This window comes from Miscanthus floridulus, chromosome 3 (assembly GCF_019320115.1).
Source record: "Miscanthus floridulus cultivar M001 chromosome 3, ASM1932011v1, whole genome shotgun sequence".
Taxonomy (NCBI): Eukaryota; Viridiplantae; Streptophyta; class Magnoliopsida; order Poales; family Poaceae; genus Miscanthus; species Miscanthus floridulus.
In genome coordinates, this window is record NC_089582.1 from 137592444 (window position 1) to 137614523 (window position 22080).

General features: G+C 47.8%; 2 protein-coding genes across 2 annotated transcripts; both read left to right on the forward strand.

Annotated features, from left to right (window-relative positions):
• The first annotated feature begins 931 nt into the window (after window positions 1-931).
• Window positions 932-2695, forward strand: LOC136547130 (zinc finger protein ZAT9-like). The gene has a single exon (XM_066539100.1). The coding sequence runs from the start codon at window positions 1005-1007 to the stop codon at window positions 2331-2333; it is 1329 nt and encodes a 442-aa protein (XP_066395197.1). The 5' UTR covers window positions 932-1004; the 3' UTR covers window positions 2334-2695.
• A 12642-nt stretch (window positions 2696-15337) lies between these two features.
• Window positions 15338-19631, forward strand: LOC136547131 (uncharacterized). Its single transcript, XM_066539101.1, has 10 exons — window positions 15338-15547; window positions 16008-16225; window positions 16662-16776; window positions 17007-17096; window positions 17261-17419; window positions 17916-18035; window positions 18520-18630; window positions 18795-18876; window positions 18961-19068; window positions 19308-19631. The coding sequence occupies exons 1-9, from the start codon at window positions 15407-15409 to the stop codon at window positions 19014-19016; spliced, it is 1092 nt and encodes a 363-aa protein (XP_066395198.1). The 5' UTR covers window positions 15338-15406; the 3' UTR covers window positions 19017-19068; window positions 19308-19631.
• Window positions 19632-22080: the final 2449 nt, after the last annotated feature.

Below are 22080 nucleotides of genomic sequence, written 5' to 3' on the forward strand. Positions count from 1 at the left end.
GGATTGGATCATTGGTTTCCAACTTTGAAACCTGATGCACAAGGAGAGAGCTCAGGATGGCGTTGGTTGTATGTTTTTTTTTCATAGTAGGGGTCTCAACTTGGTAATCTCTCACATAGATTCAGCTAATTGCTTCTAGCTCTCATCTTTTGAATCCCTTTGCTGAACATCTTGCTAATGTTAGTTCGTTGTCCACCCACCGACACCGATGGAAACATTATGTCAAAATATTTTATATACATATTTTTTAATTTAAAATGCTATAAATTATAGGATATATCTGTAATAGAATGTGACTATGACAATTTAGCTTATTACACCATGCCATCTCTAGAGAAGAAATAGTACCTCATAGAAATTAAGGGCCTCTAGAAGTTATTGGTCTCGTTCTATATATAGACCAAATTTACTCGTGGCATGTATAGAGTTACCACAACAGTTGTTATCATGCAAAAAAAAACATCATGGTTTCTAACAATTTAGATACACGTAACAGTGCCGCTACAATTGCCTAAGAAAACCCCTTTAAACGCTGTGATATTGCCACAGGGCCACGTGTCTTCCTCGTAGATTTAACACGTCATTAAACTATGATGTGGCAGCCCTCCATGTTGGAATCCCTTTTATCTTCTAAAGTAACCTACCTTCTGTCTCCATTGCAGGGCCCATGTTGTTCTCTTCTCTCTCTCTCCTATCGGTTTTTAACTTTGCTTCCATGCATGGATTTCTCCTCCCCCCAAAGGCCCCAACCGCACCCGTCGCCCCAACAAAACCTCCGAGCAGATCACGACCTCCGCCATCCCGCTTAACCACACCACCCTACCTTTCCTCCCCTCTTACTCCTTCAGCACTCTGCTAGCCTCAAGCTTGCTCTCGCCCTCTTTCTCCCAGATCTCCGACGCTCGACGCGCCGCGGATCCTCCTCCCGATCGCGTCCTGATGGCCTCCAGGTCGGTTTCTTGATCCCTCGATCCCGAATCAATCCCACAGCTTCTTGCTTCGTGATGGATGTCGTGGAGCTTGCTGCGGCGGCGAGGCATGGATGCAAGGTCTGCGAGAAAAGCTTCCTGTGCGGCCGGTCGCTCGGAGGACACATGAGATCGCGCATCTCGCTCGGCGAGGCGGCGTTGGAGGTTCACGCCGACGACGAGCTGAGGCGTGCTTCGCCGAACGGTGGCCGGAGCTGCAATGGAGTGGTCGGGTACGGGCTGAGGGAGAATCCCAGGAAGACTCGGCGGCTATCCGATTTCGCCAACGAGGAGGATGGCGAACATGGCGTTGGCGATGGCGATGGAGAGCAGCACAAGGCGTGCCGGGAGTGCGGGAAGCTGTTCTCGTCGTGGAGGTCTCTGTTCGGGCACATGCGGAGCCATGCGTCCGGCGGCAGGTATCGCGACGACGAGCATGATGTGGACGTGGAAGAGGAGGAATTCGTCCCAGTCCCAGAGGAGGCGGAAGCAGAGGAAACAGAGATGGTGACGCCGATAGAGGCGCCTGTGGCGGCGGCGCCGGCGGCTCTGACGGTGCTGTCCGCGCCCCCTAGGCGGAGGCGCCGAACGATGCGCGTGGCGGCTCCTGCCCCCGTGCCGCCGTCGCCGCCGATGCTGAGCGGGTTCGAGAAGGAGCCGGAAGACGTCGCGCTCTGCCTGCTGATGCTCTCGCGCGACACCGGCATGTGGAGCTCGCCGGCCAAAGAGGAGCCTTTCGAGAGCGCGGAGAAGCAGGCGGGACTCCCAAGAAGCGGCTACGCTTACAATTCCGACGACGACTCAGCTCTGCTCCAGTCCGCCGACGCCAAGATCAAGGGCCGCGTCGCCAAGAGGAGGAAGCGAGGCTCCCCGAAGCAGCGACGCGATCTCGTGGCGCCGAAGCGGACCCGGTACGAGTGCCCGGGGTGCGGCAAAGTGTTCAGCTCGTACCAGGCGCTCGGCGGCCACCGCGCGAGCCACAAGCGGATCAACGCCAGCTGCAGCTCCCCCAAGGTCACCCCCGCCGCCGCGTCCTCCACGCCGGAGCCAAGCACCGAGACGTACGCGTCGTTCAACACACTGTCCCCCTCCGTGTCGCCGGACTCGGTGGCCATCGGCTTTGGCAAGCCCAAGGACGAAGCGGTGGGCGACGCGAAGTTCGAGTGCGCGGTCTGCTTCAGGGTGTTCGCGTCGGGGCAGGCTCTCGGCTGGCACAAGCGATCGCATCTGATGCCCTCCGAGTCCGACGACGTCGAGCTGTACTACGTTAACGGCGCCGGCGCGGACCACCAGGAGCAGCATTCAGCAGCCGCGGACGGGTTCCTTGATCTCAACTTCCCACCGGCTGCACCGGAGGAGGCTTGAAGCTCGGCTGCGATGGCTGTACTGAACCAAGCTTGATCCGCAAGCGATCAATGGGGGCTCTGTACAGATTGATTCAATTCAATTCATTTTTTCCAAGCTTAAGGGAATCTTGGAGGAGGAGGAAGATTAAGAAGAAGAGTTCGAGTTTTCTCCCAGGTTACTTAATTTTTTTTTCCTTTAGCATTTCTGTTCTTCAGGGCACTAGATCAATAAGCCTGCCTTTGATGATATTCTGAGCTCGAGTAGCCGAGTTGGTTCAGTTTAGCGGATGCTAAGATTAGCTCGAAAGCTATCCATCTTCTTACTCGGTCAGTTTGTTATTTTTAACTTTACCATCTGCTTGCTCAAGTCCATTAGCAATTCCCCGTGAATTTCTGAGTCAATGCTAGCCTTTGCTCTGCTCCTACTTTTGCTCACCAACCTGAGGTAATTGTTGCCTCAAAGTAACCAATTGCTTCAGCCGCTGCATGCTCAGTGTACTAAGGTACTGTCATGCTACTGGTTGGTGGCTTTGCATGCTAGTGCTACGGTTCACTTCATACCAGAGAGAGAAGCAAGCAACAAGAGTACAGTACTGCACCTCTCTCTGACAGACAGCAAAGCAACGCAAATTGTGCATAAAGATTAGAAGGCATTGTGTTGTGCAAGCTAGATCAATGGAGGTATCGAGTATGTGAGCCAAGCGAAACAGCAGGGGAGCAGCAACTTCAAGCAAGGGATGGGCCGACGAGTACAGTGATAGAAGCTCAGGAGCTGCAAACTAAGTCTTAGTGACAAAATGATTGGTTAGGACAGTGGAACAGCAAATCTTTATGCAACAATAGGTACTGCTGAAGAAAGAGATTTGGCATGCATGTGTATGATGGTATGTGGGATCAGTCAGTGCAGTGTGCAGAGGGGTTGTTCACTTGTCCACCAGAACACTGGACAAATCTTCTCACTCACCGTTCCTTTCTCTCTCTGTTTCATCCCCACTCTTGCTTTAGCAAGCCTGCTCCGAGATAGTTTATAAGCCGGCTTATAACACTGGACAAGCCTCTAAAGAGTACTGCTGAAGACAGCTCACGCGATTGTTGTGTTGCTCATGTCTCTTTCTTGCCGGCTTCGTTGAACTAGTTTTGCTTTAGGAGGCACACAGGACACTTGCTCATTGCTGCAACTCCTGCCGGCTGCCGAAATTCTATAGTCCACAATTCCAGAGCACAGAGTTCGCATGCATCCAGCAGGAGTTTAATCCTTCTCTTGTTTGGACCGGAGGTGTTACCAGCTGTGCTCATCGCGCGCGTTTGTTCAGGTCACATCTGTGTAGTAGGCTAGTAGCACATTCCTTGCTTCAGTTCAGTAAACTAGCACATCAGAGATTCAGAGAACAATGTTCCATAGGTACATTGTGCAGAAGCGCGCGTGTGTATATATACTGTATGAATACCATGCATGTTTATAATTGCTATACGATTGCCAAGATGCAAGCAGTTCTTGTGACGCTTGATGGTTACGGTTTTTTTGAGAAGCAGATGCGATGGCGATCTCCAAGCACCTCTTTTTATGGGTGCCAATAGGATGGGACCACGCACGGCCATATGCCGGTCTTCTTCCCCATCCTATCCTATTCGGTGGAGCTCTCGATGCTGCTAACCCACAAGTCGAGCAAGGCTTCTCTTTTCTTTATGGCGCGAAAGATTAGGAGATGGCCTCATTTTGACCACAGTTACTATATAGCAGAGCCAATCGGTGTGCAGTCTGTGATTGTTGGCTTTGATTCTGCATAGTGCAGACCCAAGCTGATGTGCTTCAAGCAAGAGTCTGCATTGTACTTTCTAGCAGTGGTCCATGCATGGTCATGACTGTCTTCCTGGTGCTTGCAGAAAATATATTTCAGAATACCATTGTGGATCAAAAGAGCATAAGGGCATAATTAGTCGATTTGCCAGTTAGCTTCCATTTGTCTTACAATTAGTTGTAAGAGGAGATGTTGTATATAGTTCTTGACCGAGCAATTTCTTAGTCTCCATTAGCATTGACATGAATTGGTCGCCTCCAATCAACAGGGCATTTTATATTGCACTACTTTTTACTTCCAATTTCACTCCGAAACAAACTGTAAGATCTTTGATCAGCTAATGATGTCCCTAGACATCCTTGGAATAGCAGGTGCCACAACCCACAAGCCAAAGCCTAGAAGGAAATGAGCTGTCACAAGCTCTTCTTGCATCTAGGACAAAGGCCCAGGGTCACACTCCAACTCGCGACGAGAAGGATATGCATGTATATATATACACTTGCAGAGGAATATTGATCATCTCTGGGTAATGACTTGCTTGCAGAGACAATGGGAGGAGATATATACATAATATACTCATCCATAAACAAAGCCATGAGAGGGCATTGGTGTCATAGGTGTGCAGGCAACTTCTGTTAGTGGTTCCCACAAATGTGTGCCCAACCAAACCAGACACCTCTCACCACTGCACACGGAGCCATTGCTCTGTTGCCTTGTAACCACTTAAACCAACCTTTCTTTAGCAGCCAGGACAGATCCAGATCTGCCTGCTTCAGCGGTCATTACAATGCTACTAAAATTAGACAGGCGAGAGGGGTCTCAAAGATAGGAGCTCTAATTGGGTGCTTGTGACCGGATTAGTCGGCAACCACTAGCTGCGAAGATGCCATAAATTGTGGTTAGCCATTTTGACTTTGTGGCTATGCTCTTTATTTGTTTCTTCTTCTTTTTCTTTAGGAAAAAAGTTCATATTACTCCCTCCAAGTTCAGGCTAATGTTCAAATAACCCCCCAAACTAACATTTGGTTCAATTTACTTCCCTCCAACTATTTAAGTTGGTCCAACTAACACCTTAAAGAGATTTTTCTTTTTTGTTATCCTATGTACAAATTATATTTTAGTTTCAAATTTTGTGAGGTGACAGAGGACATTGCATTTTGTGTTATGAATTTTTCATCATTATGTTTTATACGATATTGTATCTCTAGTGTTAATTTATTATTAAATTTCCTAAGCTATCAAAATAGTGGCAAAAAGTTAAGATATATTTTTCTAACATAACTTACGATGTTCTCTATCATATCACAAAAGTTGATATTAAGACTCAACTAATACGTCGAAAAACAAAAATAACAAATCATGTTAAGGGGTAAACTAGACCAACTGAAATAGTTGGAGGGAGTAAATTGAACCAAATGTAAGTTTATGGGGTAATCTGGATATATGCCAACTTGAGGGGAGTAATTTAGGACCTTTTCCTTTTCTTTAACTGCCATCAGAGGTGCTGAAGGTCGCTAATACTAACTCGTTAACTCGGCATATTATTACTAGATGATGATACTGGACTGCTGGCAGATGCAAAGTTAGTGTTCACTATATGTATGAGTGAATTCAAGACTGCAATAATTGCCCGGGTTGATTGGATAGTGAGCAAAAGATCACACCAGCCAAGCTTTGGTTGCACTCTTCAAGGAAAGGCTACTGCTTTTTTACATGCCCCGAAATGTGTGTACAAATCATGCCTCTGTGTCTCTACTCTAATACTGTAGTAGCAAATGTTGCTCTCAACGAGTATATGCTACTTGCTTTTCAGTGCACTGTCGTCAGGGTGGTTAAAGAAATATAAAGGCCCTTAAATTGGTTGGGGTTAGCATATCCAGAAGCTTGGTTACCTAATAAGAAGATAAGAGTATGTGATGAGACATACAAAAAATAATCAGTGAATATAGCTGACCAAGGTAATTAGGTACTGGTAGGGTATCCTCATTGAAAGAGGCGAAATCAGAGCCTTCAGCTTGTAGAAAAGCAACGTTTCTCCTTTCAAAAAATGTACTGGCAGGAGAAGTTGTGAAAGGCAGCTGAAATGCTCCTTTGAACAATAGCTGTTTGCTTGCAACCATCAACACAGCCACCTGATTGCATTGCATGATAGGAGCAAACAAACCGACTGAATCTCCTCATCGAACCAGTACTGCAAAAGAAGAGGGCACAAAAAACGCGATAAGATTTGACACGCAACGCCTGTTAACCAACACACTCCGTTCTAAAACTATTCAGAAAAGAAAACCTCGTTGCTTCAGCTATTCAGTAACAGAAGAAGATGGTCACTAATAAAGTGATAGAAGAGCAAAATTTGAGTGCAGGAGCCGCCTAAATACATGCTCAATCAAGCGTTAGCATTTTCATTGGGCAAAACTATTGAAAGTGGGAAAAATACAGAAATGTGAAGGAAAACATGGCTTAGCCCAAGGATTTCTCGAGTGATTTCGGCTGTAGCTTCTTGAGTAATGCTCAACTCCCTCCATCCAACAAAAGGTATCATTCTCATTTTTCGAGAAGCCAAACAATTTTAACTTTAAATAAATAAATATAATAGATTATTAATATTCTCATTGTTGTTGTTGTTGTATTAATATTATTATAATATGTACTAAGTATTATTAGATTTAATTATTGAATATATTTTATGATAAGCTTATGTAGAGTTGCTAATATTTTTTAAACAAATTTAAATTTAGGAAAGTTTGATCTCTACAGAACTTACACGACTTTTATTGAGACGAAGGGAGTCCTATGGCTCCCACGGAAGCTCGCTTGAAACATAATAATGCCATGGTGACCATCACCTAACAAAAAAAATGCATCACCTTTTGATAGGACTCGATGCCCTACCGGAGTTGCTGCGCAGGTTATAGGGGTGGAAGAGGGGAGGACGTGGTCTGTACTCTCGACGTCGGCGATGGGCCGTGGCGGCGAGAGTGCGGCGGCTGCTGCTTGCTGCCCTAGAGCTCACGTGAGGGAGAGAGGGCAGGGACGGTTGGCTCTCAAGGGAAGCCAGCAACTTAATTATTGCTTTCTGCTTAATTCCAATCATCCCAGATTACAAGTATTTATTCTTCCATATAGATGCTATAATTAAGAAACTATATCTATCTCTAAGAAAATACCAAATAAACGATAAATTGGGCCTCTAAACCCCTTAACAGACCGACCCCCTAGCCACTATTGGCCCTGCGCCTGGCATAGGGGATGTCGGTCATAACATCTCTCCCCGCCTGCGCAAACAGCTCGTCCTCGAGCTGAAGTCGGGGTAGACGTCGCAAAGATACTAGAGAGGCTCCCATGTTGCGTCCTCCGCTGGCAGGCCGCACCATTTGACAAGCACGTGCCACACGTCTCGCCGAAGTTATGCACGAAGGGCGCGCTCCGGAGCTGGCAACAGCCGGCCATCCGATGTCGGCGGCAGAGGAGCAGGAGCTGCTGAGGGATCACCTTTGTGGGGCTTCAGCAGCCCCACATGGAAGACATCATGCAGACGGTCGCCCTCCGGAAGCTGGAGGCGGTACGCCACCTAGCCGATGTGCTCCAGCACTTGGAACGAACCGGAGTAGCGAGGGCCAAGCTTTCCTTTGGCATGGGGCTCAAGGGACAGGGCAGCGCGGTGGAGCAGGCGCAACCATACCCAATCCCTTGATGGCAAACTCCCGGTCACGGTGGGATACGTCGTAGTATTTCTTAGACAACTGCTGTGCTTGGAGAAGTCCTTTCTCAGAATCTCCGCGAGCACCTCGTCGGCGCTCCTGAAGAAGGCCGTCCACCGTGTCCGTTCTGGCCGACCCGACCGTGTAGGACAAGATGGTCGGGGGTGGCCAGCCATAGACCACCTCAAAAGGTGTGGCGCGTAGTGCTGTGTGGAAGGAGGTATTGTAGCGGTACTCCACCCAGGGCAGCCAGTCCACCCATGCTCGCGGCCGGTCACCTATGACACACCGAAGATACATTGCGATGACCTTATTGATCACCTCAGACTGACCGTCTGTCTACGGGTGGAAGGTCCGTGCTCATGCGGAGCGTGACGCTGGCCATCTTGAAGAGGTCACGCCACACATGACCCGTGAAAACCGGGTCCCTGTCGCTGACGATGGAAGAAGGGAACCCATGCAAACGAACAATGCCGTTGAAGAATGCACATGCAACCGAAGTGACGGAGTATGGATGGCCGAGGGCGATGAAGTGCGCATACTTGGAGAATCTGTCGACCACCGTAAGAATGACGGATTTACCACCGACCTTGGGCAGGCCCTCGATAAAATCCATCGAGATGTCCACCCAAACCTGGGACGGGACATCGAGGGGCTGTAATAATCCGGCGGGCTATAGGGACTCCGTCTTGTTCCGCTGACACACGGTGCACGCCCGCACAAAGTCTTTGACAAGAGCACGGTCGTCGGGGATGTAGAAGTCCGAGCGCAGGCGATGGAGCATCTTTTGGACTCCCTCATGGCCCGTCGAGTGAGCCAGGAGGAGCACCTGATGACGCAGGTCATCATAAGCTGACACGAATATGCGAGCACCGTGGAGCAGGAGACCTGATTCAAATATTTCATATCTCTCCTTGTCGGGACAATTTGAGCAGAAAGCCCATATCTATTATCTATTTTTAGAATCGAATTAGTCTGTTTTTTGCTATTTCGTACTGTATAATTCCATTGTTTATGGGAGTCGTCGACGCGCCAAGGTGCGGCCAGCGCGCCTTCCTAGAGGCGCTGAAGGAGAAGCTGAGCGTCCCCGGCTGCTGTTGTAGCCACGCTTATGTCGTCAAGGATGGCGAATGTCGGCGTGGACAACAAGTGCACAACCACCCCTGAAGCAGCACCGTCCTCGACGTCGCGGCCGAACAGAGCATCCGCCACAGTGTTAAGCCGTCCGGGGCGATATTCCATGATGAAGTCGAACCCAAACAGCTTACTGGTCCATTGGTGCTGTGACACAGTGGAGAGTCGTTGGTCTAGCAGGAACTTGAGGCTATAATGATCTGTGCGGACCAAAAAGTGACGCCCCCATAGGTATGGCCGTCAGTGGTGGACAAGCCCGATCAGCTCATGTTCATAAGCAGCGAGCTTGAGATGACGTGCAGCGAACGGTCGGCTGAAGAAGACGAGCGGTCCGTCGTCCTGGTGGAGAATCGCATCGAACCAGACGCCGGACGCATCACAGTCCATGGTGAACTGCTTTGCGAAGTCGAGCATCTAGAGTACGGGGCCTATAGATAGAGCTCGCTTGAGCGCCTGGAACACCATGTCCGCCTCATCGGACCAAGCGAACGCATCCTCACGCAGGAGGCGAGTTAGTGGGGCTACGATGACGCCGAAGTCGTGGATGTACTTCTGATAGTAGCCGACAAGGCCCAGGAAGCCATGTAGGCCACGGGTGGACCGTGGGGTCGACCATGACACCACAGCGGCCACCTTGTCGGCGTCCATGGCGACACCGCCCACTGAGATCACATGGCCAAGGTACGCCACCGAGGAGGCCCCAAATGAGCATTTGGAGTGTTTGAGGTGGAGCCTGTGCACCCATAACACGTCAAGGACGATGCTGATGTGCTGCAAGTGCTCTGCCTATGAAGAGCTAAAAATGAGGATGTCGTCGAAGAACACCAGCACGAACCTACGGAGGAAGGGGCGAAGCACATCGTTCATCTAGGCCTGGAACGTTGCCGAAGCGTTGGAGAGGCCGAATGGCATCACCAGAAACTCGAAGTGCCCATGGTGTGTGCGAAACGCTGTTTTGGTGGCGTCGTCAGGATGCATCTGCACCAGATGGTAGCCCGAGCGCAAGTCGAGCTTGGTGAAAAACCTGGCGCCATGCAGTTCGTCGAGGAGCTCATCAACCACCAGGATCAGGAACTTGTCTTTAGATGTCTTGGTGTTGAGAGCGCGGTAGTCGATGCAGAAACGCCATGAGTTATCCGCCTTGCGCACCAACAGCACGGGGGCGGAGAACGGGGACATGCTCAGTCTGATGATGCCTTGGGTGAGCATGGCTGCACACTATCGTTCCAGCTCGTCCTTCTATAGATGGGGGTAGCGGTAGGGACGAACCGCGACCAGTGTTGTGCCTAGAAGCAGGTGGATGCGGTGATCATATGGTCGCGCCGATGGCAGCCCCTGTGGTTCGTTGAAGACTGGCCCAAACTAGTGGAGGAGGCGGTCCAGCAGGGGCTGTGATGGGGTAGCCATGACCGTCCCTCGTGGTTGCCTCCCAAATGTCGCCGCGGGGAGAGCCAATGCCCTTCCATAGAATACGTCGCCCGCCTGAAAGGTCCTAATGGCTAGAGGGGGGGGTGAATAGCCTAATAAAAATTTCTACAACAACACTTAACCAAATGGTTAGACAATTATGAGGCGAAGCGAGTGTTGCACTAGCCTACTTAAAATGCAAGCCACCTACCACAATTCTAGTTTAGATAGTGTCTATTCACACAATAGCAAAGACACTATCCTATGTTAGTGTGCTCTCAAAGACTAACTAAAGAGCCACACCAACCAAGCAAGCAAGCTCTCACAACTAGCTACACTAAAGAGCTTGTCAACTAGTTTGCGGTAAAGTAAAGAGAGTGGTTAGGATAGTTATACCGCCGTGTAGATGAAGAACCAATCAATCACAAAGATGAATAACAATGAAGACCAATCACCTCGGAATCAATGATGAAGACAATGATTTTTTACCGAGGTTCACTTGCTTGCCGGCAAGCTAGTCCTCGTTGTGGCGATTCACTCACTTGGAGGTTCACGCGCTAATTGGCTTCACACGCCAAACCCTCAATAGGGTGCCATACAACCAACACAAGATGAGGATCACACAAGCCACGAGCAATCCACTAGAGTACCTTTTGGCGCTCCACCGGGGAAAGGTCAAGAACCCCTCACAATCACCACGATCGGAGCCGGAGACAATCACCACCTCCACTCGACGATCCTCGCTGCTCCAAGCCGTCTAGGTGGCGGCAACCACCAAGAGTAACAAGCAAAATCCGCAGCGAAACACGATCACTAAGTGCCTCTAGATGCAATCACTCAAGCAATGCACTTGGATCACTCCCAATCTCACTATGATGATGAATCAATGATGTAGATGAGTGGGAGGGCTTTGGCTAGGCTCACAAGGTTGCTATGTCAATGAAAATGTGCAAGAGACTACCCTTGAGCCGGCCATGGGGCTATAAATAGAGCCCCCATCAAATAGAGCCGTTATACCCCTTCACTGGGCAAAACGCGCTCTGACCGGACGCTCCGGTCAAACTGACCGGACGCTGGCCCTCAGCGTCCGGTCGCCCGATGGATGCCACGTGTCATCTCCTTCAAACACTGTTCGTCAGATCCCAACGGTTATGACGCTGACCGGACGCTCCGGTCAAAACTGATCGGACGCTGAAGCCCCAGCGTCCGATCGTTTTCAGTAAGCTCCCCGAGGCATGTTTTTCCAACCGGACGCGTCCGGTCCACCTTGACCGGACGCAGACCAGCGTCCGGTGCTCAACCCTACCTACTGTGCCATCTGACAGCTCGACCGGACGCAGCCTTTCAGCGTCCGGTCGCTGAGTGACCCAGCGTCCGGTCAGTAGACCGACGCCAGCAACATTTCGACCAACTCCATTTCAACTCTAACTTCTTCACCCTTGCTCAAATGTACCAATCACCAAGAATTTTGCATCCGGCGCAATAGAAAATAAACATTTCATTTTCCCGAAAGCGCCGAATCCCGCCTCGCAAGCTCGGCAGGAGGGAGAGAGGGACCCAAACCCATCTCAACCCTACAACCACCTTGTGCACATGTGTTAGCATATTTTCACAAATATTATCAAGGGTGTTAGCACTCCACTAGATCCTAAATGCATATGCAATAAGTTAGAGCATCTAGTGGCACTTTGATAACCGCATTCCGATACGAGTTTCACCCCTCTTAATAGTATGGCTATCAAACCTAAATGTGATCACACTCTCTAAGTGTCTTGATCACCAAAACAAAATAGCTCCTATGGTTTATACCTTTGCCTTGAGCTTTTTGTTTTTCTCTTTCTTCATTTCAAGTTTAAGCCCTTGATCATCGCCATGCCATCACCATTGTCATGCTATGATCTTCATTAGCTTCTCTACTTGAAGTATGCTACCTATGTCATGATCACTTGATAAACTAGGTTAGCACTTAGGGTTTCATCAATTCACCAAAACCAAACTAGAGCTTTCAACGCCACGGGTGAATGCCATGCACAGATCCTCGAAGCCCTAGAGAATAGGACCCAAGGTGCGGAGGTACTCGACGCCGAGGATGAGATTGAACCCCTTCCCCCAAATTGATGCCGACGTAGCTGATGGTAAACTCCTCCCCACCAATAGTGAGGGCGACGTCATGGGCGACCCCTTCGTAGGGCACACGATCCCTGTTAGCCACCAGCACCTGCATGGAAGGATGGGGCACGGTGGAGAGGCGTAGGCGGCGCATGAGGTCGGCGTTGATGAAGCTGTGCGTCGAGCCCGAGTCGAGGAGCGCCACGAGACAATGGGCATGAACATGGACCGGGAGGAGCATGACATTCTCAGTCTGGATGCCAGCAATGGCATACAGGGAGACGGTGGGCTGGGCTGTGGGCTCCTGGATGGCGGCAGGAACAACCTCTTGGGGTGCGACATCCTCCTAGAAGGTTGCTACCATAGCCACCTCCGCAGGAACCTCGTCGTCAAGAAAATCCGTGGACTCCAGATAAAAGAGTCGTGGACACACATGGCCACGCACATACGACTCATTATAGTTATAGCAGAGACCCTGGCGGCGACGCTCCAATTGGTCGGCTGGAGATAGACGACGGAAAGGCCAAGCAGGGGCTGTCGACCCTGCTGTTGCTGGAACAGCAGCCGCGCTGGGAGCTACCAAAGGGGGCGCCAGGGGTCGAGGGGGCACTGGAAGACCTAGGCGCTGGGGTGGCCGGCGCCACGCTGTCATGTGGCCGACATAGTGGCGTTAGCCCGACGCTTGAACGCTCGGGCCAGATGCATGGCCGTCTGAAGGTCCTGGGGCTCCTGAAGCTCCACGTCGACTTTGATATGCTCAGGGAGGACACCCACAAACAGCTCAGCCTTCTACGGGGATGGGAGATTACGGGCATGGTAGAGCACGGCGTTGAAGCGAGCCAAGTAGTCCTGCACCGTGGAGGTGAACGGAAGGCGAGCGAGTTTGGACAGTCGGGTGTTACGAACCGCCGGCCCGAACTGCAGATTGCACAGCTCCTTGAAATGGTCCCAGGTGGGCATGCTCTCATCCTGCTCCAAGGCCTAATACCATATCTGTGTTGCACCAGTCAGATGATAGGACACGAGCCAGGTGCGATCTGAGGCGAGGGTACGCTGCCCTCGGGAAAATTGCTCATAGTGATTGAGCCAATTCAGGAGGTCCTCAGAGCTGTCGTAGGTCGTAAACTCGAGCTTGTAGAAATGCGGACGGTGAGCACCCTGAGGGGCCCCATGCGCTCCCTGGACGAAGGGCTCCAGAACACTGCCTATGGACGGGGCCGTCGGAACCCCCATAGAAAAAGCCATCGCCCTGGGGTCCCTCGTGGAAGACCACAGCGGTGGTAGTGGGCGATGGCACTACTAATGTCGTAGCCGGAGAGGTCGCCATGGTGTACACCGGGCTGGTCGAGGCTAAAGCCCATGATGGAATCGACGAAGGGGAAGGCGACATCCGGAGGAGATGGATGGGAACGCCCGTCGTGTTGGAGTAGGGCATCCCATACGGTAGCACCACTGGTAGGGTGGTTGCAGCCGGTTGCGGTGACGACGACGGCAGCGGCAGTGGCGCGCCAGCCAGGTAGGACTGGATGGTAGCCACCGAGCGAGTCAGCTCCCCGATGGCGACAACCACCTGATCCGGCGTCATCTATGCCGCATGCTTCATCTAGGCTGCGGGCGTGGAGGCAAGTGGCAGCGGCGAGGTGGTGACCTCCGCGACAGCGGAGGTGATCGGTGGCAGCGGCAGATTGTTGGTGGGATTAGGGCCTGACATCTCTGATACCAGGTTGATAGGACTCGATGCCCTATCGGAGTTGCTACGTAGGTTATAGGGGTGGAAGAGGGAAAGACGTGGTCTGTACTCTCGACGTCGGCGAGGGGCCATGGCGGCGAGAGTGCGGCGGCTGCTGCTGCAGCCCTAGAGCTCACGTGAGGGATAGAGGGTAGGGACGGCCGGCTCCCAAGGAAAGCCACCAACTTAATTGTTGCTTTCTGCTTAATTTCAATCATCCCAGATTACAAGTATTTATCCTTCCCTATAAATATTATAATTAAAGAACTATATCTATTTCAAAAAATACCAAATAAACAATAAATTAAGCCTCTAAGTCTCCTGACCGACCGATCCCTAGCCACTGTTGGGCTTGGGCCTGCGCGGGATGCCGGTAATACCTTTCTCTTCGCTAAAGTTGAAAAATGCCTCGATTTAGAATTTTATAGACGCACAAATAATCGGGCGCATGATATTTTCTCAGGAGACTTTTCCCTGTGTGCCCTTATAAAAGATCGTAATCCCCTCTGTGCCCTTGGAAAAATTCAGCGGTCTTCAGCGCCACTACTTCAACTTTTTCGGGTCCTCCATGCCACTTCCGTCAGTTCAGGCTCTAACGCCGTCAAACTACAGGTGTGAAAAGACGAAAATGCCCTTAAGTTCAAATATGTTATTAATTTTTTTTGAGCATCTTAACGACTTCAAATGAAAAAACTCAAAACTAGAAAGTTGTAGATCTCGTCGAGATCTATAATTTTCATATAAAAATTATTTTCATTTAATTCCGCAAAAAATATGATTTGATATGATTAATATATCTTAGAAAAATCATCATAGTTTTTTGCGAAATTAAATGAAAATAATTTTTATATAAAAATTATAGATCTCGACGAGATCTACAACTTTCTAGTTTTGAGTTTTTTCATTTGAAGTCGTTAAGATGCTCAAAAAAAATTGATAACATATTTGAACTTAAGGGCATTTTCGTCTTTTCACATCTACAGTTTGACGGCGTTAGAGCCTGAACTGACGGAAGTGGCCTAGAGGACCCGAAAAAGTTGTAGCAGTGGCGCTGAAGACCGCTGAATTTTTCCAGGGGCACACAGGGGATTGCGATCTTTTATAATGGCACACAGGGAAAAGTCTCTTTTCTCAGAGCCTTCGGATGCTGATCTGACGTAGCAGCTCTGGAGCTTTCCCTCGCTCCCGTCTCTCTGCGCTCTTCGCCGCCGCCATGGAGGACGACGATGACTGCCCTCCTCTCGCCGTCGAGCTCCCGCCGCGGGTGCCGTACCCTCCGGCGCAAGCTCCCTCAGACGCCTCGCCAGTTGGCGTCACCGTCATCACCGGCTACCTCGGGGCCGGCAAGTCGACGGTGAGATTTTGTTCCGTACCCTAACGGCGTAACCGCCGCCTCTCCCCCACTACTGTGTTTGGTGAAATAGGCGCGTCAGCATACATGAGCTGCATACAATCAGAGGCAAATTGTTGGGTACCCAATATTCGCTCTACGAAGTCTCGCTGATAAAGTGATACATACCTTTAATCTCACGAAACTGAATCCTGGTTTGATATATTTTGTGTCCTATCATGATTACAAACTATAGAATTACTAGTTCATCACAAAAAGCCCCCCTGAAAGTTGTCATCCTCGGTTCAGTGTTTTCTGCTACTTGATTCTTAGGTGTAGCTCACCTTATGTTTTCTCATGGTAGCACTTATGTAGTTATGTACTACCTATTAATGCAGTGTTATGTTAAGTTTCTTAGCCAGTTTTTCGATTAGCTGGTTAATGACTTGACTTGACAGTTTCTATTTGGACTTGGAACTTTCAGTTAGTTAACTACATCTTGAATGAGCAACATGGGAAGAGAATTGCTGTGATACTAAACGAGTTCGGGGAGGAAATTGGGGTCGAGAGGGCAATGATCAATGAGGGGCAAGGTGGTGCACTTGTCGAGGAATGGGTGGAGCTGGCCAATGGATGTGTCTGTTGCTCTGTAAAACACAGTCTGGTTCAAGCACTTGAGCAGCTTGTGCAGAGAAAGGATAGGTAAAATACAGTTATTCCTATCTACGCAAGGATACCTTGGATTCAAGTGTGGCCTAGGATTCCAGAATTTTGGGCCCTCCTTTCTGTATCCTTTTGGTTCTTTTATCTACCTGTTGATATGGCCAAATTATTTGGTGATATAATTTGATTTGATATTGACGTCCTGGCTGTAGCTCTAAATTGTTGACATCCTGTTTTTGGCTCACAACACCCTTCTTATTCGTGAACAGGAGACCGATTATCTTTTGCTAATGATGGCTGCTTGCCTTATCTAGTCTGCTTGAAGCTCTAGTGTTCAATTTTTTTTTTTCATTTTTTGATATATTATGTTGTGCTCTTGCATTGGTCCAATGTTATAAGTTGGAATGGTAGCACCCTTTTGAACTATGATGATGCAAATTGTCTTAACATGTTGGAGTGATTTGGTATCCTGCAGAATGGATCATATATTACTTGAGACAACAGGATTGGCCGATCCTGCTCCACTTGTTTCTGTTCTTTGGCTAGACGATCAATTGGAGTCGTCAATTAGACTGGATTCTATTATTACGGTTAGTTAAGCCTTGTGACATTTGTTTTTTTTCTTTTGTTTGATCAGTTGTCAACTACCGTTTTGTGAGATGTAGAAAACACTATTGCTGATCACATGCATGACCTTACTCTAAAAGTTCTGCAAAGTATCTGTTCTTGGCTTCCTTTAGTTGCTCTTAAGATCACAATTTAGAATATCATGTCACGTTGGACTTTTTTTTTAATATATTTTTTAGTTATCTATTGGCAGGTTATTGATGCAAAAAACTTCAGGGTTCAGATTGATGAGCACAAAAACTCTTCCTCATTCCCTGAAGCATTTCATCAAATTGCATTTGCGGTAACTTGTCCTTTGTGTCTCTCTTGTTTCTGTAATTTCATGGTTTATTTTTGGGATATTGACTTCTAGAATTTGGAGCTTCCTTTTTTTTTATCCTTGCATCTGCAGTTAGAGTTCATAAATCCAGTATCCAAATAACTACATGTTAAATTCGTGTAACACAGGATGTTGTGATATTGAACAAAATTGACCTAGTGGAGGACAACCTTGAGGATTTGGAAAAACATATTCATGATGTGAATGCTCTGGTTACAGTGGTGTGGTCTGTCCGTTGCCAGATTGACTTGAATGAAGTATTTAACCGGCAAGCATATGGTGCCAAGGTTAGTAAATTAGTTAAGAACTTAAATTCAGCTTTTCATCTTAATTATGCCAATGTTCTTTGACGTCTTAGGCAACTTGAATATTTATTGTCAAAGGTCATTTTAACTCTATAGTCTATAGCCGTAGGTTGCTTAAAAAGATGGACTATATCATAAGGACTATGAAGGATATATCAAACCAACAAGTCAGTGAACTTTGGGGCTAACTAGCAGTATCCTCTACAAGTTGAAGTCTTGAGCAACTATATGGCAATGCAATTTATCCTCAATACTTCATAAGCTAGATATTGAAAATATTACATGACTCATCAACACTATCCTTATATGTTCTGAGTTTTATCTAACTGAATGGAAACTTGAAAACCAACAGAACAACCTGAAAACAATTCTGCAAAGCTGATTCTTTGTCCACTGTAAGGCTTTATATATGCTAGAAATATGCATTTGTCTGATCTTGTAGGGATGCAACTCTGACTTCTTCCTTCTTTTTTGCTAGAATTCATCTCATCTGCAAGAACTGCTCGACTATAGTAAATCAGTGCCACCTAGTCGCCGTCATGATAACAGTATTTCCACCTTGTGCATCTATGAGCAGGATTCTGTTAACTTGGCTAAGGTACTTTCTCTCCTTAAATGAACCATTTCAAAAGAATCATGTAATGAAGTCAGACATCAAGACATTTGCATACAGAAAATGGGGGCTCAAAAGATATTTCTTATTCAAGGATACAAAGTTGACATAAAGTGCATAGTTTGCTATTCAAAGTATGTCTTGAATTGTTTCACATACTGTTCCACATCAAGTAGCATTCTTATTTCGTAGGATAAATTGTTCCTGTCTCTGATTTGCGATTTTGAATATAGATATTTCTTCATACATCAAAACAAGATATTCTGCACTTTCTCTGTCAGGCTGTAAGATGGACTAAATAAATTGACAAAATTCAGTACTTTAAATGGAAACGACTATTTAATATTTTCTAGTATCCATGCCTTAGCGACCCCTCCCCCCCCCCCCCCCCCCCCTGAACTTGAAACTCCAATTATCAGTCCCTTTTGCATATTTGTCTGATACCCTGTTGAGGTTTGTTTTTTTACAGGTGGAGTCTTGGCTTGAAGATCTTCTTTGGGAAAAAAAATCTAGTATGGACATATATCGCTGTAAAGGGATTTTATATATCCATGATTCAGACCAAGTTCATACATTACAGGTTGTTACATCATACAAAGAATCTGAAAGAACTGCATGATCAGCTAAAGCTATCATCCATTTTTTGTATTTCCCTTAAACCCAATAGCTAGGGCAGTTGATTGAGTATACTTAATTTTGTTGCAGGGATTGCCAGTACTGATTTCTGATTTTGCCCTTATGCAGGCAGTGAGGGAAGTTTATGAAGTTGTGCCGGCTCGAAAATGGTCTGAGACAGAGTCTCGCATGAACAAGATAGTCGTCATAGGTAAAACCTCAAAAGTTGACTCAGTAGTTCAGCATTTGCAAATTCTGAACTGGTTGTAATCTTTGCATGCCCATTTTGCTGCAGGCCGCAATTTGGATATCAATGTTCTTCAAGATTCTTTTAGTGGTTGCAAGAGCTGATAATGAGTATCTGTTTGCCTTGCACAATGTTAGTTGCCCATTTTTCTGTGAGGTAATTTTTTTTGAACGTTTCTGTGAGGTAAATTGCCCTTTGTATTAGAGGTTGCCATTCACATTTTCCATTTTGGGGGCATCACATGCCATTATGGATAGCTTTGCTGTTTGTGGCATTGAGCTGCCATTATCATGAGTTGCTATGTTAACAATGCTTGTATACTGTTTAAAACGATTCAACTCTTAACTTTTGTGTGTTTGTATATCAGTTTAATTTTCTTACCTGTATGCTCACAGGTACCTCTGTGCAAGTGAATACTGAACTGGAGGAGAATCTTCAGTAGGGGAATCTTTAGTAGGGCTAGCAACTCACAATGCGAAGAGTTTAGCCTACAGGTCAACTGGATTCATGGCTGTATTATCATGTCAAGTGCTTTCCCGAAGCACCATGGTACAAATTTTCTGCAGAGCTTGTTCTTCGGTTTTGTCGGAGAGGCATCTATCCAATTAGGGGACGTACTCTGGGGAAGGATTTCAGTTTTGTTTGTATGATATAAAGCAAATACAGGTGGAGGAAAATTGAATTTTGCATGCAGTAGAAACTGCGATGCGTTAGGCAAATTTCGCTCGGTGCATTGGTGGCTTCTTTTGTGTCATGTGGTCCGTGTTCTGTATCCTTCATCATCCATTCTGGACCCCGTAGCTCAGCTCCACACTGCTGCGGTTTATGGTTTACAGAATGATTTCCTATTGCCCGACAGTAGAGCACGGCAGCTCACATTAGAATTTGGCCGAGTAGGATGATGGAGAGTGAAGACTGGAGCGTGTCGTTCTCGTTCAAAGGGCAATGACGCACCATTTTATATTTTTGTCTACATTACCAGGTACTCCTAGTCCTAGATTTGAGGAACTATTTGGTTAAAGATCAAGCCGCAGGTGCAAGTTGAACCGTGCAACATTTCACGGCGTAACAACCACAAGCTGATCCCACTATAATAAAGAACGAATCTGTTCTTGGATGAACAACTAGTCTAGAAGAGCCCACTAGTTCGGTTATTTTCGAGATGTTTTCAGTACGGATATTTTCGAGATGTTTAGTGTATAAACCCTAGAAGGCGTACTACTGGAGCAATTTCAAGAGATTCTCTATATCCTTCCTAAATACTAGGAATATAGATTTTGGTGAAAAAAATACCCTCCACTAGTTTTTTCTAAATTGTTATTAAAATATAGCTATCTTCTATTCTGAATTTTTCGTTAGCAAAAAATAGAAGACAAGAATATCTCTCTAGAGTGCCCACGAGGTATAGAAAAACTGTTGAAGAGTGAAAATATATATAAACGGTTTTTATGCAAATGACTCTCTAAATGATGATTTAGAGAATGAGATTTAGAAAGTCTCTTGGAGATGCTCTAAGGCTCCTTTGCTACGCATGAATTTTATAACATTTCACCACAAAGCTGATCCCACTATAATAAAGAATGAATCAGTTCTTGGATGAACAACTCATTTAGAAGAGCCCACTAATTCGGTTATTTTCGAGAAGTTTTGAGTAGGATGCTTTCGAGACGTTTTTAGTATAAAAACCTAGAAGGTGTACTATTATATAAGGGCCCTTTACGTAGGAATTTTATAGAAATTATATAAGAATTTCACAAGAATCAGTTTATGCCCTTTTTCACACACAAAAAAAAACACAGAAATAAGAAAAAACTCTGCATTTTAAAGGGGGTCTAAATGTGAAAGTTCTGATTTTGACACTAGGATCCTCAACACCGGAAATTTTCGTGCTTCCTAAAAAAAATAAGCTGAGTTTTTAACTTTTTATAAAGTATTTTTGCATTTCAAAGAGGCCTAGATTTTCACGTTGAGCATGGTCACTGACAGTATCCAAATTATGGAAGCACCCTCCAACGCTGCACTCCGCCCCTCCATTCCTGACCCCATCACGCTTGGATACCTCACGGATGACACTCCGTCGTTTGCCAGTTTTATACGTGCTCCTACACAATTGCTATCGCAAACAGTGAGCATTATACGTTTTTGCCATTTTTACTAACATGGCACGCCAGGTGGGCACGTGCAGCATGACAGTGAGACTGAGAAGGCCTACAGAGCATGCGAAATGACATATTTATCTCTGTTGCCTCTCTCCCTCTACTCGCTGACGCGTGGGCCCCACATGTCAGCTTTGTCTTCAACATCCAGCCATCACCTAGAGAGGGAAGGTGAGGAGCTCGTGCAGTCCCGGCCGCGCTGCTGCCCCTCCTGGACATCCGGCATGACTTGCCGGACCGCTCGCTGTGCCGCGCACCCGTCCATTTAATTTGACCGCGAGGCGCGAGTATGAATCGAGCTACACCAGCACCATGCACGCGATGCGCTGCGATGTCATCCTTCAATGAAGCCGGTCATCCGGAGCACGAAGTCATGGAGATGGCGTAGGTCGCTCGAAGGCGGGTCAACGGACGCCCGCAACGTCCACGTCGCCGACTCTGCCTCCTCCGACCGCCGCCAGCCGACTGATAGCAGCGAATGCACAGGAGCGGTCAGCCTTGGGGCCGAGCATGTCCACGGCCCGAGAGTGCGCTGCGAGCGTGTCGGGTGGCTGCGCCGCCTGCATTGGCATAGGTGACGAGCTAAGCGGCGGCGACTCGTGCGTGTAGCATGTCTCCGCCCACGGCACCTCGAACTCGTCGAGCTCTTCTATCGCCATGGCAGAGATGGTGAATGGGCAGAGCCCAAGAGCACCGAGCGAGTGTGGCAGGAGCCGTACGTATCACGACGGATTTCGATGAGAGCGACCGCGACGTACGCTGGCAGGGCGAACTCCGCACGCCTCGCGAAAGGGACGACGGCGAGTGGGTACGGATCCTGTTGCCGAACAAGCGCGCGGCAGAGCACACGTTTCAGCAAGGCGTGCCGGATGTCGAGGAGGGGCAGCAGCGCGAGTGGGACTGCACGAGTCCCCCCTTCCCTCTCTGCATGGTGATGGCGTGAGGTTGAAGATAAAGTTGACGTGTGGGGTCCACGCATCAACGAGTGGAGAGAGAAGTTGCAGAGGTAAAT